At 40.8% G+C, this 16,137-nt stretch overlaps 1 protein-coding gene across 5 annotated transcripts in view; it reads right to left on the bottom strand.

Annotated features, from left to right (window-relative positions):
- The window catches only part of ITCH (itchy E3 ubiquitin protein ligase), a 55,862-nt gene that overhangs the window by 12,026 nt on the left and 27,699 nt on the right, over positions 1–16,137 (bottom strand). For all 5 annotated transcript variants that reach the window (XM_027693846.1, XM_027693847.1, XM_027693844.1 and 2 more), the window contains 11 exons: positions 15,052–15,189; positions 12,875–12,917; positions 10,640–10,809; positions 9,265–9,499; positions 7,940–8,035; positions 6,495–6,669; positions 5,095–5,161; positions 3,548–3,632; positions 1,915–2,043; positions 1,169–1,241; positions 153–224 (listed from right to left, as the gene is read on the bottom strand). In XM_027693846.1, coding sequence (XP_027549647.1) covers positions 153–224; positions 1,169–1,241; positions 1,915–2,043; positions 3,548–3,632; positions 5,095–5,161; positions 6,495–6,669; positions 7,940–8,035; positions 9,265–9,499; positions 10,640–10,809; positions 12,875–12,917; positions 15,052–15,189 — 1,283 coding nt within the window. The remainder of the gene's footprint in view (positions 1–152; positions 225–1,168; positions 1,242–1,914; positions 2,044–3,547; positions 3,633–5,094; positions 5,162–6,494; positions 6,670–7,939; positions 8,036–9,264; positions 9,500–10,639; positions 10,810–12,874; positions 12,918–15,051; positions 15,190–16,137) is intronic.

Genomic DNA, 16,137 nt, shown 5'->3' with positions numbered 1-16,137 from the left:
TCTTTTAATATATAAGCCTAACTATTAAATTAGTATTTTTCAGTTACTCTCATTTAAAATAACATTAGCAAGACATTAAAGGATCAAGAATATGTGACAAATTTCAATAACTCCATTTTTCATGCCCACTATACCATGTTTTAACACAATACCTGCTGAAAGGAGTCCTCAAATAATGTTTTCCTGCTCACTGTGATCTTTATGTGCTGTGGCATTGCCAGTTGCTGAAAGGAAATTTTTTAGAGGTGAAGTGTACAGTCACTTAAAGTTTCTAATACTGAGTTTGGACTGTTATTTGTTGTATATATTAAAAGGTACAGTTGAATTTCATTAATCCACATAAAATAAACCCAGTAATCAAGATATCTGAATTGTAATTTACTCCAAGAACAAATTGCTACCACACAGGTTGCCCAGAGAAGCTGTGGTGTCCCATCCCTGGAAGTGTCCAAGGCCAGGTTGGACAGACCTTGGAGCAACCTGGGCTAGTGGAAGGTGTCCCTGCCCACAGCAGGGGTTCAGTGAGGTGTGTTTTAAGGTCCCTTTCAACCCAAACCATTCTGGAATTCTATTAATACAAAATCAGAAAATGTAAGTTGTAGTGCACAAAATCCAAACTGAGAAATTAGGCTGGTCTCTCCACTATTTTCAAAGGATAATTCACTGACTCTTGAAAGCTGGAATATTTAAACTGACTGGAATATTTAAACTAGGACTGACACACTGGAATTTGGAATTATGTTGGAGCACACTAACATGCCCCACAGTATATTCTCCAATGCTTAGACGTGTCTGTTGTGTGTCAAATGCCCTGCATTTTCTACCAGAAGTAATTCTACAGAAAGCAGATCTTGTATTAACCATAAATTGCTGTGCCTCCATATATTCCTGTATTAACAGCAGAAAGAAAACACTATTCAGAAACCCACCACTTCAAAAGAAGTAGTGAAATTGATCTTTTCCTTTATTCTAAAACATTTTAAAGCCATAGCTTACCTCGCTTTAAAGCTTCCATGAGTTTACACAAGGCCTGTATTTACTCCCTCCTAATTTAACTCATCCTTAACCTTAAAGGAGTTTGATTACGTGTATTTGCAAGGCACTGAAGCATTTAAAGCATGTAAGCACAACCCAAAAATAGAAGAAATCCCAAGAAATGGATCCATACCTGACACCAGAACCTGAAATAATGGACCTTGGCCTTGAAGTCCCGCACATAGGCGATCTGGGGCCCGTTGTCTCTGGAACCAAAAGGAGGGGGGAAATGCATTTCAGAAGGGTTTTTGTAAGCAAAGTAAAAGCCTGCAAATGTATTTGCTGTTACACAGCTGTATGCCTTAGTTGGCTATCTAGTTGGGACATTCTTAGTCACAATTTTTGATTTTGGGGTGTAATTTTCTTGGTTTTAAATTAAAAAAAAAATAAATAAATCTTCCTTTGTCAATTGTGAAATGCACACTCTGCATGTTTTAAACAATATCTAAATTTTACCTGTAAAAAAGTCTGTAACAATAAGGATGTGATGACATTCTGTTAATTTAAGTTGGGAGTTAAATAACTTTATTCTGGTTCCTAAAAAAAAAAAAATCAAAGAAAGAAAGGGCGGAGTGTACTTTTAAAGAGGAAGACTAGTAGGTGTAAGGAAAGGATTTGTCATCAACAGGACAGATGCAGCTCCTCCATTACCCTCAAATCTCACACACTACTTGTCAAGAAGGATTCTAAGCATTCAGAACTCTGCCTTCTCCAGGGAGTTATCATCAGGGGATGGCAAAGCCCAGATAATTAAGAAGCATTGCTACATGTAAAACTTTCTGCCTAGAAATGTAGTAAGAGGAAAAAAATAAACCTTTCAAAAATGATGTGTGCTAAACTCCACTTTTGAAAGCTTGGTATAAAGTTACAAACACTCACAGAGCAGACTTGCCCGTGCGGGGATCTATGTACGTGGTGGTTCTTCGATTGTGATCCACAAAATAGGGAATTCCATCCACAGTAAATCGCATTTCCCAGCCCTCTGGTAAGGGTTTCTCATTTAACTGACTATGGACACAAGAAAAAAACATGGTAACACATCAACTTAAAACTTAAAGTCAGTTGAACAATACCTGAGACAGTAAAAATTCTGGCAAGTCTAGAAAACCTATAGATTGAGAAACTTCCCGTTCAATATTTATGCTGCCTTTTTTTACCCTCTTCAGTTTGCAGTCAGCTCTCAATTAGGCCAAAGTGACTGTTGAAGTAAACATTAGCTCATTTGGTTGCACTACATGAAATAAAGGCAAAAACAAACTTAAGTGGAAAATGTAAGCAAGGTGTCATTATTTCCTCCACAAACAACAGAATTTTATCTTCTAACTATTATGTTTTTACTCCAAAAGTGACACTGTTTTAATAAGCAGCTTTTGGTACCTTATGTATAATGACAGCAGCCAAAAAAGTGTTTCAGAATGATAAAGTTAAAAGAAAATGTAAATACTGATTGTGCATAATTTTTTGACAACTTCCAACTCAATTTTGGTATAAACAAAAGTAGATCTTAATGTATTTGGAAGATCTGAGTAGGGTCCCTGCAAAGTGCTCCACAGTGACTTCCCTCCATAAGCAGGGAACCATGTAGGTCCATGGTCCTGACTGTGCATCCTAAACATTGGGTTGTTGGGTTGCTTCAAGAGCAATAATGTTCTCCAGAGTCAGCTGCTGCAGAGGTAACTGGGAAGGAAAAGTTATCCCTGGATACAGCTATTATCCCTCACACATACTAGGCTATTCCCCTTCCCCTTCTTCTCCTTGAAGGACAGATGGAGTTGCTTCACCAAATGGAATTTTTCAGCTCAAACAGGAGTTAGGATTGAACAGTTCACCCTCAGCTTCCTGCCTCCATTCCTTACCTCAAAGACTCTGAATGGCAGAGCCCAAAATAAACAGAATTCCAGTGCTTTTTCTCTGTCTTTTTTTTTCCCCCCTCCTTTTTTAAAAAAGGATGAGAAGGGGTGCTGCAGTTTCTTAGGTTTGTCTTCTTTCTGTCTCTTACCCATCCCTGGAAGTGTCCAAGGCCAGGTTGGATGGGCCTTGGAGCAACCTGGGCTAGGGGAAGGTGACCCTGCCCATGACAGGGGGTGGAATGAGATGAGCTTTAAGGTCCCCTCCACCCCCAGTTGGTTCTATGATTCTGTGACTGTCTAATAAACAAGCAAAGTCTTACTCGGGACCCTCTGCACTATCCCATCACCAGACAACAGAAATCTCTCCCTCCAACAACAAAAATGCTCAGACATATGGGATTACTCATAGAAAGAGCAAAAGGTCCTTCTGGGGAATGAGCTTATTGCTGTTGACCAAGACTTTCCTGGTAATTGTAGTATTACTAAGTAATACTGTGACAGTTTCCATTTTGGTTAATACCTTTTATCTTTCTCATGAGCTGTCTGACATTTGTGTAGCACAGTCCATGCCTCACCTGCAGGCAGCATTTCCCAGCTCCCAGTCCCACTACTTTGCTACATTTTCATTCCAGACTTATACGAAGATCCAACTGATTTCTTACCCCTGACTCCTGGGATCTTCCCACTGAGTGATCCGTGTGTTGTGATTGACAAAATACACTCGGCCATTGCTGTCAGTTCTCTTCTCTGAAAAGATGCAGAGGGAAAAAATTTCAGTACCACTTCACGTATTGCTGAGACTACATCAAATAAATAATAACAATCACCAGGCCCTGCCATAGGCTTCTCTGCACTTCCTCTGATCCAACATCTTTTCACTGTCATTGACCTTATTCCTTATTATGTTATGTATTTTTCAGTTGTAGGAAAAGTTAACTGGAAAAAAGGACAAGTGTGAGCTGTTTTGTCCACAGGAAATTCCAGCTGCATCGAATATTGTGATGTTCCTGACAAGCAACACAGACAGCAAACAGAACAGGGAACAGATGTAGACACGAGTATCGAGACAGTACAGGGGCCTCGTGTCCAAATTAGAGCAGGGAATGAAAAATGGTCAATGCAGTTTCCAAGAAAACCCGTTTATATTTTCTCTCATATAGATTAAAGTCTGCCCATAGCTCAACAAAGCTTAGGAGAAATGCTCCACTTGCTCTTCTGTACCATTCTGCAGTTTGTGCCATTGTTATTTAGTGTTGCATGAGAAACAAGTTATAAACATGAGAAAAATCTGAAGGTCAAAAGCTTCAGTTTCCAAGAGAAGTCTGGAAGTAGATACTTGTCCATGGAATTATGCTATAACAGAATTCCACAGGATGTGGAAACTCAGTTTTGCCATTGCCTGGACAATGTCAGCCCACAGACCTTCCTTTGAAACCCTATATTTGTAATGTACCTCAGCATGAGCGTGGGGAACAACAGTTTCATGGCATGAAATTGCATCAATACCAGGACTAAAAATCCAAATAGTTCTGTTTGAAAAGCAGATGAGCCAAAAACCCAGCTCCAACTCTGCCAAGTAATTACATGCTTTAAAATTCCACAATTGAGAGCTTTGCTTGTGTATCATAAAACTTGAATTCTTATATCTACTTGACAGTCACACCAGAAATTAGTTTTACATTTTCATTTTTGTACTACACCCCACCCAAATTTATATTAATTGTAAATTTTCAACCCTGTAAAGTAGAAGAATAAATTCATTCCAGGGAGAGGGGCAAGTCAAGAAGTGGTTAGTTGTCATTACAAAAAACATTTTCAGACCAACGAAACTCTCCAAGAATTGGCTTGGAGAGGGAATTTGGCAGTTTGATTTAGAGAGGATTTGGAGCCTCTTTTAGCAGGAACAGGATAGTGGGGGGGGATCCTGCCCAAAAAAAGGCATAAAAGGATGACAGTGTGAAAGAAACTATTATGCTCATTACAGGGAGTAAACCAAAATACTTTAAAGTTTCTAATCTACTTTGAAATGGCATATCCTTGTCAGGACTCTGTTTTAACAGCACATTTGACTAGATCTAATTTTAAAATATTTTTAATCCAGATTTTAATTTTTAAAAACTAGCCTAGAACAGCTGACAAATAATTTGGCAGAAGTATGCTTTAATGTTTAATTACATTGCATTACAAAACACTTTCAAGTCAGCCTTACCCCATCCATGTGGCAGAGGGCCAAGAGGATCAAACTCTTTGTTCTGTGTGGATGAAAAGTCCTGGTTCTGCAAGTCACACAAACAAATGAGGCATTAATGACTAGTCATTTGCTTTCCAGATGTTCTGCCATAGCCATCCTGAACTATTGAATTAAATGCATTTTTGTTAACATTACACATAAGCAAAGATGCCAATAATTTCTTTTTCTCCACGGAGAAGATCTATTTTACCGACCCTTGGCATGGTTAATTGACTACAGTGCCAAGAAATAATTATTCTTTGTTTGGTGCCCCTGCCTACGCAGGAGGAAATTAGTACAGTAGCACCCAAAACAATCAGAAAGCAAATCACTTCATTCCTGCAGTCAGCACAGATCTCCCTACCACCATTTAGGGGCTCCACTTTATTTTCACACTTATTCACAACCTTCACCACTCTGATCACTGCAGCATGAGTTGCAGTGATCTAATGTCTGCTATCCATCAGAGGTAAACAATGGATTTAAAGTTCTGGAAGGATTGTTTTCAATTTCCCTGCTTTCCTAACAACATTCATTGTGCATGGCTCATTTTACCCAGAGCAGAAATGTATGGCCTGTGAGCTTGTTTACCTCCCAGGTGTTTGCCCAAGGCAATACAAGATAACCACACAAACACACCAGCTTCTTACTAAGTTGTAGTTTCATAGAATCATAGAATCAGCTGGGTTGGAAGGGACCTCTGAGATCATCAAGTCCAACCCTTGATCCAACCCCGCTGCAGTTCCCAGCCCATGGCACTGATGCCACATCCAGTCTTATCTTAGAAACCTCCAGGGACGGAGAATCCACCCCTTCCCTGGGCAGCCCATTCCAATGGCTGAGCACCCTCTCTGGAAAGAAATTCTTTCTAATATCCAACCTAAACCTCCCCTGGCACAGCTTAAGACCGAGCCCTCTTGTCTTGCTGATCGTTGCCTGGGAAAAGAGACCAACCCCCACCTGGCTACACCCTCCTGTCAGGGAGTTGTAGAGAGCGATGAGGTCTCCCCTGAGCCTCCTCTTCTCCAGGCTGAACAGCCCCAGCTCCCTCAGGCTCTCCTCATAGGACTTGTGCTTGATTTGAACCAAAGGCTTTATCGATACCATACACACGTTTTTATCACAGAACACCACCTGTGTTCAGCTGACAACTAAACCCCACTCCACTGCATGTGTAATGTCACTTAGTTCATGTCACCACACGGACATGAACCAGGGTTACAACGAGCCCTCCCTGCCACAGCACACACACAGACACTGTACTGTGATAAAGAACAAACCATAACAAAGACTGGTGTCTTTGTGGGGGAAGGTCACCTACAAACATGCCCAAACCCCAAAACCACCTTAACCTTGCTGGTGGTGCCTGTAGTCCTTACCCCATAGATAAACCTCTGGTTGAACTGCTGCATGGCTCCCTGCAGTTGGCTGCGCTGGAGCTGCCACTGCTCGTAATTCCGGACGGACTCCAGCGTCGGCCGCTGCCACGTCGTCGTCCTGGTGAAGTGGTCGACGTAATAAATCCTGCCCATGTTGTCAACCCGGCGCTCCCAGCTTGGGGAAAAAAAAAATCACAAGCCATGGTTGTGAATAGCAGCAGTTTAAGGGCTCAGGGGCACTCTGAGGGCAACAGGCAGGGTGGGAAGGGAATAAAAAGCAGGGGCTCAGCAGCAGCTTTTTCCCCCTGTACCCTCCGCTAAAATGACGTAAGAGCTGAAGTTGTTTTAGGAGAGTTGCTTTTATTTGTTGCATACTATAAAAAGTCAGACTCGTTCCGTTTTCTCTACTTTTAGGGTTGCTGGAAATAGTTTTTAAGAGCTGCCCAAACCCCAGCCATACTGTGCTGGTATCACCGCAGTCAGTTATCCCACCCAGCCTGTGATACAAGTCTATGGTTTCTCCTAAAGACACAGCAAAACCCCTGGCAGTTTGGGCTGTTCAATGCAAGACTCCCTCACTCTCTGATCTGGCAGAAAAGGAAGGTTTCAGCATTGGGTTTGGTGTATTGGTTTGATTTTGTGTTGAGTTTCTTTCTAATTTTCAGTTCATATGAAATCGGTACTATTTACAAAACTTGAAAGAAAACATAACATTCTGAGTAAGTTTAAGTAATGCAGTAGTTGATCCTCTCAAAGAGTTCAAAATATCTTGAAATATGACAGGTGGGCTCCCTTTATGAGACTGTCTGCCAGTTTTTGTTCTTTAATAAAAAGCTCTTTCCCATTCCACGTTTTTACTTTGTAATACTGTCTAGTGTGTGAACCACCTGAGGATGAATGAAGTGCAACAGAATAGCTCTTGTGTTTTTCTTATATTTTTTAAGAAACATAGAACAACTGTGAACTAAAACAGCCAGTGGGCTGTTCTGCTGCCAGGAACTGGAAAGGCCTAATAACCAAAGCTGGTTTCTATGTGCATAGTAAATCAGCAGCTGGGAACCCTGAGACAAGATCAAAGGCCTGTGAACAGTAACCTCAGGATAAGAGGCAACCAAGAGCATTCCTGCTCAAGCTGATAGTTACCTCAATCCCAAAATACTTTTCTGTGGGTTTGGTTCTCTTTTACACTTGGGGGTGTCTACTGTCTTTAACTGAAATCCACTTTTCAGTCAGTAAAGATGCACTTGCTTAATCTTTGACGGGAATTCGGACACTCAACCCTTCTCCATACCATGTACTCCTCAGAGACAACCTGGAGCCATCATTTGCACTGGGTTCACATTTCTATTTACCAACACACTTCTAGCTTTAGTAAACTGTCACACAATTCGTTCCTGAAAACCCCAGAGATATTCTAGATGATCATGTGGCTGATCCTGGCTCACCTTGGAGGAAGAGGCTCTGGCCGATCCCACGTTGTTCTTTTTTCCACATGATCTACATAGTAGACTCGACCGTGCTGGTCTACTCTTTGCTCCCAACTGAAAATAGAGCAAATATTATAATATTTCTCCAGGTCAAACTACTCCAACCATTCCTCTATAGCACAGAGATGAGAAACATCTGTTTTCATAAAATGCTTCTTTCTAAATAAAATGCTTGTAACTAACACCTGGCTCACGAGGTGCACCAGAAGTACAGTGTTCATATTAACAGTAATTCTGTGGTGACTAAAATAAAAAAACCCCATAACATTCTACATGACTTTTTGGGAAACTGAAGCTAAAATTTATGTCTACGTGCATAATTTTCGCAAAGTTTTGTATTCAGTATCAAGTATATTAATAACCTGTTGAACAGAACCACTTTTAGATCATAATCCCCTTTTAGAGTAGCATTAATTCAATAAATCCTAAAAAGTATGTAGATTTTGCAGTGATCACATATATGCAGAGTTCACCATAAGGGCACTGCTCACATTTTCTGCCTGTGCAGCATTTGGGATAATGACTTACCCCTGTATTTGCATCACATGTAACATCACAGGGAAAAAAAGAACATGCTAATTTGCCATTTCTGCTGAAATCAAAATGATAAAGCAACAACTGACATTTTCAAGACTGCTTTTATATTTCAGTTATTCTGTGAGGTAATTTAGACCTCTCCTAACTTTTGGTTCAACTGTCTGCAAATTAAGGCAGGTATTTCACCAATTTACATCAGGAAGCTTTTGCTTTCCATCACTCAGACTCCAGAAACTTTTACTTATTTTTTTTTTAAGTTTAGAATCTAAATAAGAGATTTTTAGGTAACAAACCAACTATCTGGCCAATTCCCCATGTGCCTGAAACATAACCATGAGGAGCTGCAGTATGAGATCCAAATCTTCAGGAGACATCACAGAGTAGTACTGGAACAGCAGCTTTTCTTCTACTTATCTGTACCAATATTTTCCTGCCTGACTTCATTCTAATTTGAAGACAACAAGGTATCACACCATTTCAAACCTGTGTTTCACTGACATGGGAACATATGATAAGTATCAAAAATATCTGACAGAGTAATTCTTTTCTTGAATGCTTGAAGACCAACCAGACAAAACAGTTATGAAAACCACCAAATGATTTTCAGGAGGGATTTTGTCATGCAGCAAAAGGCAGATGTTATCAATGTTTTGTTACACCTACTGTAAGTAAAATATAACAAAACCAGAAACGTCAGCACTCACACACACACACACACACAGAGAAAAAAGTCATTAAAGCCATACCCAGGTGGAAGAGGACCTTGGCTGACTGTGGAAAGGGCCTGAGGTGGAGGATTTACTGGTTGGACTTGTCTGGACACCGGAGGAGTGGTGAGGGCAGGAGTGGCAGGAGCTGTGGTCGCAGCTGTTGCCCCCTCAGGGCTCTGCTCTGAAGGTGTGTTGGAGGCAGTTCCTGCCACTGATCCTGCACTGGCCCCATCGCTCTCCGTGGATGTGGATGAAGGGCCGTTTGCACTCGCTGTGATGTCAGAGAGACCAGAGAAGGAAAGGAAAAACCTTCTGACATTTATCACCAATCCATTGCAGAAGTTGTACATCACAAAAGCACACCTGCAAGAACTGCTGTTTCAAAGTGCACACAAAGCCACTGCTTGCAGCTCACACAAAATCTAAAGAGCAGTTCTGTCTCACTGTAAAAATGCCAAGAACTGCCACGAATGGCACAATTTTCATATTTCTGGTAGAATAAATCATATTTACCTTGTTGTTTGCATTCTGTAAACATTAAATGATGATAAACAAAAACGTACTTCCTTGCATTGATGAGTTAATTATTTTCCACTTATTATCTGGAATAGTAATTTAAGGGATGATAGCCATAACATTTTCAGGAAGAGATTTTATACTGCATGAAAGAAACTATTGCAATGAGAGGAGAACACATACATTCTTTAAATGTTTCCAGTTTTATCTGAATGCCATTTGGTGGGTGAGGTTAGAAGTTTAATACAAGTTAGGCCTTATTAACTAACTGGACTGGATTAATCTTTAAAGGTATTTACTGTATTGCAGATCCTATCCACATCCAGCATATATCAATTGTAATAATTAGACTACTGAAACAGATTGCAGTGTATGGGGGTAAAGGAGTTACCCTAAAAACAACTAACTTTTCAGAACTACTGATCTTCCAGTTCTGTAGTTTTTAAATAATCAGTTTAATAAAAAAAATCTATCCATTTCAGCATGGAAGAGTAATGAATGTTTTAAGTGCTGCTAATTCACAGAATTTAACTAGACTCATAGAAACAAATAACTAGTATTTCAAAACACAATATTAACACCTTGAGGCAGTTCTGGGAGTCCTGCAGTACATTCCCTCTCAGCCTCAGTGGGTACTTTAGTGCAGTAGTAGAATTCCCCTGTGTTCTCCTGGCCCCAGCTCCTCTCTGTGTGGAGATCACTGCAACCACCACTGAGCAGATGCAGAAGCAAGACATTTCTAGTATTCGTAACAACAATTAAACATGTACCATATGCAAGCTAAAAAATACTCCTTTAGAAGTTACCTGCCAAAGAATTTACCATCAGAATGCAGTTAGACACGAGGAGCACAAGGAGCTGTGCTCACCCCAGGGGTGCAGCCCCAGGTACGTACCGGCCACCGACGGGGGCCTGCGGGGCGTGGGGGGCGGGGGTCTGGCAGGCCTGGGGGGTCTGGCAGGTTTGCAGCTTCCATTGGTGAGTAATGGAGAGTCACTGCCATTAACAGTCTTGTTTTCACTGGAAGCAGCTTCTTCAGAGCTTTCAAGGCCATTTGAGTTAGTCCTTTTGCAAGAAAAGACACAAAGAAGTGTTCTAACAGTGCACGGATGACATCAAACTTTATAAATCACAGACCCGTTTGGGGTGGGAGGGACCTTAAAGCCCATCTCATTCCAACCCCCTGCCATGGGCAGGGACACCTTCCACTTGACCAGGTTGCTCTAAGCCCCGTCCAACCTGGCCTTGGACACTTCCAGGGGGTTTGGAAAGACATGTGCAAGACACTAGAATGCAAAAGTTACAACTAAGTAATTTTAAAGGCCTCTGAATCTGTAAAAACATCTCCTGATCTCCTGAGGCACATGAAACCTCAACTAACGGAATGGTTGTGAAACAGAGGTATAGAACATCTGTCACCAAAATCTCAATACACCTGCCTTTGGGTCCAGGCTTTGGCTTTTGCCTCTCAGCTATTTCTGCCCATAAGTTCCACTTGCCTCCAATGAGACGAGAGGCCGGCCCAGACCTGAGAACAGCCTGTGTGCCTGCACTCCACAGGGCTGGCAGACACTCAGAACACAGACAGTGTTTCAAATTTTTAGAAAACTTACTTACACAAATACCAATTTTACCACTAAACTCAATTCTTGAACAGGCTGGAGAATTTAGGACTAAGTATTAAGGTTTTGACCATTAGCTACAAATACAAGCTGCTCAACTTTACAGGAATGAAGAAACTACACAGCAATACTGACCATTCTGTGCTGTTCAGTTACACCTGGCAGAGTATTATTCTGATATATTTGTAGCTCTTTAAGCAGAGTTACAGGTATCTACACATTTATTCTAAAGCATTTTATTTTCAGAATATGTTGAGCAAAATCAACTAAAACTGTACTGGATTTACAGGTCAAGCACATAGGCCATCAGTAATAAAACCAGAGGTTACAGTTTCAGCCCAGTACTTCTAAAATGACATTCCTTTAAATGTACACAAAATAAAAACCAGTAGGTAAGACTAAGTAATTACAAGTCAAACAGGACCAGATAGAACCATGTACACTTGATCTCAGGATCATTGTCAAACATACTTTTGCTCTATACCAGCTGTGGGGCACATAATTCCTACCACACCAACTCCCAAGTAAATGACTACGAAAGTGGGTACAAATCATTAGTGGTTTCCAGTCTGTCAGGGCTTTAGCCCAGGTGTTCACCAGGTTTCACCCATTCCCCCTTTTCTTTCACTATATTCCCCTGTAGAAAGTCCCTCCCCCTATCATTTACATGATCCTCACAAGGGACCTTTAATGACCAACCCCCCAGTTGGTACTAAAACCAAATCACTATTATTATTATTATCCTATTACACACTCAGGTATTCTGAAAACCCAAGCACAGAAACATTCTTTGGAGCATGAAAAGCAAACAGAACAAAAATAAACTTTCATAGGAAGACTTCAGACAACACAGCCAAGGGTACAATGTACTAAAAAAACCACTGAAATTTAACTTGGCTACTCCAGGTGTCATCCAGTAATGTTGTGTGTCCTGTACAGATCCTTAAAATACTTGTAGTATTGGGAACTAATTCAAGTAACATGGTGCTGGTCACACACTTATCCTACCAAGCAGCAGGGCTCATAATCCGGTATCGACCTTAAAACACTGTAAGTGCCAGACAGCTTTTGGGATCTTCTTAACAAAGCTAAATATAATTCTGATACCTCCATGCTATAAAGCAAACCTGTGTAAAAATAACCAGTGCCACCAACTTACCAGTGGGTTTTATTTGTTTGGTTTTGTTTTTTTTTTTAATATATATATATTTTACTTTTTATCTCTTTTGAGAGAAAGATGAACATGAAGGGAAAAAACCAAAAATCACTCATGTATGAAGGCAAACTGAGGCCAGATGATGGGGTTCACATGGCAAACACTTTAATATATGTGAATATACAACAATATAGTATTTTTGTTTAGGACATGCTCAGATCTTAGCAGATACTGCTGCAGGGCATATTCAGAAATTTTTCACTGCCTCCTTTATAAAACACACAGTTCCTCTTTCAAAACTGTGAACACTAAAAGGCTGAATAGAAAAAGAAAAAGAGGAATAAAGTCTTACCGTGTATCAGTCCTTACTCTGGAGCTTTCACTCTGTGTAGGACCTTAAATACCAGGAAGAGAAAGACAACAGAAGTATAAGCAACACTTGGAATGATTTCCAAGGAAAGCAGCACCTTTAATGCTCACACTTCTTTCCAAGGTGGAGGTCAGACACTATGTGCTGCTTATCTACTGTGTTTCAAGCCAGTATGTTTTGCATGTTGCTGTGAGTACCATTTTTTAAACCAAAGCCACTGTGGGCAACATTTCCATCTTACGGAGGATACACCAGGATATCACTTGACTGTATGAATATGATGATGATGATGAATATTCCCCAGCACACACACAGTTCAATAATGCTGTCTTTGTAGCAGTATAAAACAATGCTCATTCTTTAAGTGGAGCTGGCTTTTCATATTCTCTCCCTTTCAGTGATGACAAACAGAGCAGAAAGGACAAAAACTTCTCAAAAATCTTCTCTCTGGTTGGCTGAGGGCTTTGCTTTCTGGGGCTCTCTAGCCCAGACCCTTCCCCTTCTCAGTAAATTATTTAACATAAAGGCATTGAAGCAGGTACAAAATATGGCTGCACTCCAAAAGAATTACAGCAGCTCAGCCTAGATTTGCAAATGCTTTGCAACTGCTTATTCAGCCAGCTTGGAAATATTTGCCTTTTGTGCCAGCATTTGCAAACCTTGAATATGCAGCACAGAACTGCTCATTCATGTAGATGGCACCAATAGTTTATTTCCATAGAATTAAACACGTCATTAACAAAGAAATCAGTTCTCAGCTCTGATGGGAACTATGGGCAGATCTAGGCCAAAGACAAGGATGTAGGCATGGAAAGGCTTAGGATAACGTGCTGTTAGTGGACTGTGCATGGAAGGGATTTAATCCCAGAAAGAGAAATCTTAAGTCACAAGCAACTTCATAAACAAGGTATTTGCCTGATGTCCCTTCAGCCTGTACAACATGTTAGACTGCTCCAACATGGAACCTTCTCCTTGTGGGCTCCAGTCCCCTGATCATCTGGGAACTTTCTGCTGAGCTTCTGCCTCGGTCTGTTGAGCCCAAACGTGCACAGAGGACTCAATTCCACTGCCTGCAGGACTTTTCCCACCTTTTTCTCAGCAGGTAAACTTAGTGAAATGGAAGAAAGCACAGATGAAAATCAAGTCTTGCATAAGAGGCCAATTTGTTACTTCCACGGGGTATTTCTGTCCCTGCACCTCAGCCCTGCTCTACCAGCCCCACACAACCCCAGCACTCGGCTTTTATTCACAGAAAAATCCCACACAATCAGATCATCAGGTTGATCCTTTTAACAAGATGCAAAGAAAATGGACTAAAAGCTTTAAGAAATAATGATTACAAAGCTAGTGTGTTAATTCAAGTTTCCTATGATACTTAGATGAAATCTCACAGTAACTTCCTCTAGTACTTAAAAAAAAACAACCAACCCTACAACCCAGAAGCCTAAAACTTGCCAATTAAGTGCCCAGCTGGTTGCTACAGCAGTCAGTCTCCCATGCTGCCTTCTGGAGAAATAACCTCTTGCCTAGTTCTACCTCACAATGTACAATTATCTCAGAAACGCTCCACTCCCTGTCCTGCACCAGTGGAATTAAAATTCTTTACCTTTTTATTTTTGTGTAATTAGACATTTCACATGTATTCAAGTTTTTCAGTTAAAAAAACTGAAGACACCAACTAAACAGGAAATGGATCCCTCTCTGCAGCTCTCCACAGGAAACTAAATCTATGAATACCTTTATTTAAATGGGTTATTTTAAGAAAAAATTAATATAAGCCCATGTCTCCTAGTGAGCAGAATACTTATTACTATGACGGCGAGGTCAAACCAACTTAGTTAATATTTTTCTGTTTATGATGTTATTAAAACCCAGGGAAGCTAGGGGCTTTCCTTAAAGTTTGGGATTGCTGGATAAAAGTTTGCAAGGTCCACAAAATAAAGATGCTGATCTTGTTTTTGATACAGTAATGCTGAAGCTCTTCCCTCTGAACTACGACTCCACCTCAAAGAAAAACGTGTGAGATTTCTGGTCTCTACAAACAGGAAGCTACAGCAACTGCTGCTGTGATTATTATTACAACACTGGGTTAAAGCTGCCCAACAAAAAGCTTTGGGCAGCAGATGTGCAGGGGCATGTTTGAATTGAAAGGTACTTACTTCTTGAAGTTGAGGCTTCCCCGTTGGTGAGGAGCTCGGGATCCACCTGCATCCCATCGAGACAGACGGACAGATCCCCCACCACCTCTGCTGGTTCTCTGTCACCAACGAGGTGCAACGTCACCACCACCTGCTCAACTGGAACACAGCAGAGAACAAGGGCACTTCATCTTACTACAGCATGAAAAAGGGCTTTTTATCCACAGACCACAGTGGCCAAGGGGGAAAATAACCCAAAACAACCCCCACAGTTACAGCTCTGCCTCTCCATTGTTTTTCGTGTGGTAAAATGATCATCTTCATGTGTCAGTAGAAAGTTATTATTTCCACAAAAAGGAAAAAACTGGAGCATAAGTTTGTTGCTGCCTAAAGAAAGGACTGTCATTAAAGCAGAGATTGAGCCTCACATTTCTGCAGCAATGCACCCGTCCTCAATACAGAGTTAGGAAGTGTAATTCACTTTATTCTTGATACAGAACAGATATCAATTCTATCTTCTGACTTAAATGCTTCACCTTTATCTAATGACATTCACATTTAGAATGTGAAGACTTTCCATCATATCTCCAGATCAATGGTATATTCAGGGTAAACAACTGGTTTTCAGTGAAACAGAACTGTCAATAAACATTCCTGCTGAAAGGGTTTAAAACAAACCCCAGCGAACTCCAGCAGGTGCCTGGTGTCAGACACCAAATGCAGACATCCAAGGGGATTTTCACCCAGGTCCAGCAGGACAGGAGATGCCAGGAGAGCAGCCAGGATGTGTAGAATCCTGTATTTCTCCTTCAAGCTTCCCAGGATGTACATACTGCCCAAAGTTCTAAGATGTATGAAATAATACAGTATATCCCAGTGGCATTATTTAGAACAAAAATACCTTTACACATTTCCTGTCTAGTACCAGGAACATATCAGAGGTCTCATTTTCAAGCTATAGAAAAGGAAAGACTTGTCTTTAATTAGCCTTTCACTCACTCTTGCACACACCAGCAAAGTGAAAAACATCCTGTTTTCAGTGACACCACACCAGACTGTGTATAACCAAAAAAATGACTGAAAAAGTAGGAGGAAGCTCATGAAATC

This window comes from Neopelma chrysocephalum, unplaced genomic scaffold (assembly GCF_003984885.1).
Source record: "Neopelma chrysocephalum unplaced genomic scaffold, ASM398488v2 Primary Assembly neopelma1_94, whole genome shotgun sequence".
Taxonomy (NCBI): Eukaryota; Metazoa; Chordata; class Aves; order Passeriformes; family Pipridae; genus Neopelma; species Neopelma chrysocephalum.
The sequence above is the reverse complement of the archived record's forward strand: the minus strand, read 5'-3'. Positions and strand labels throughout refer to the sequence as shown.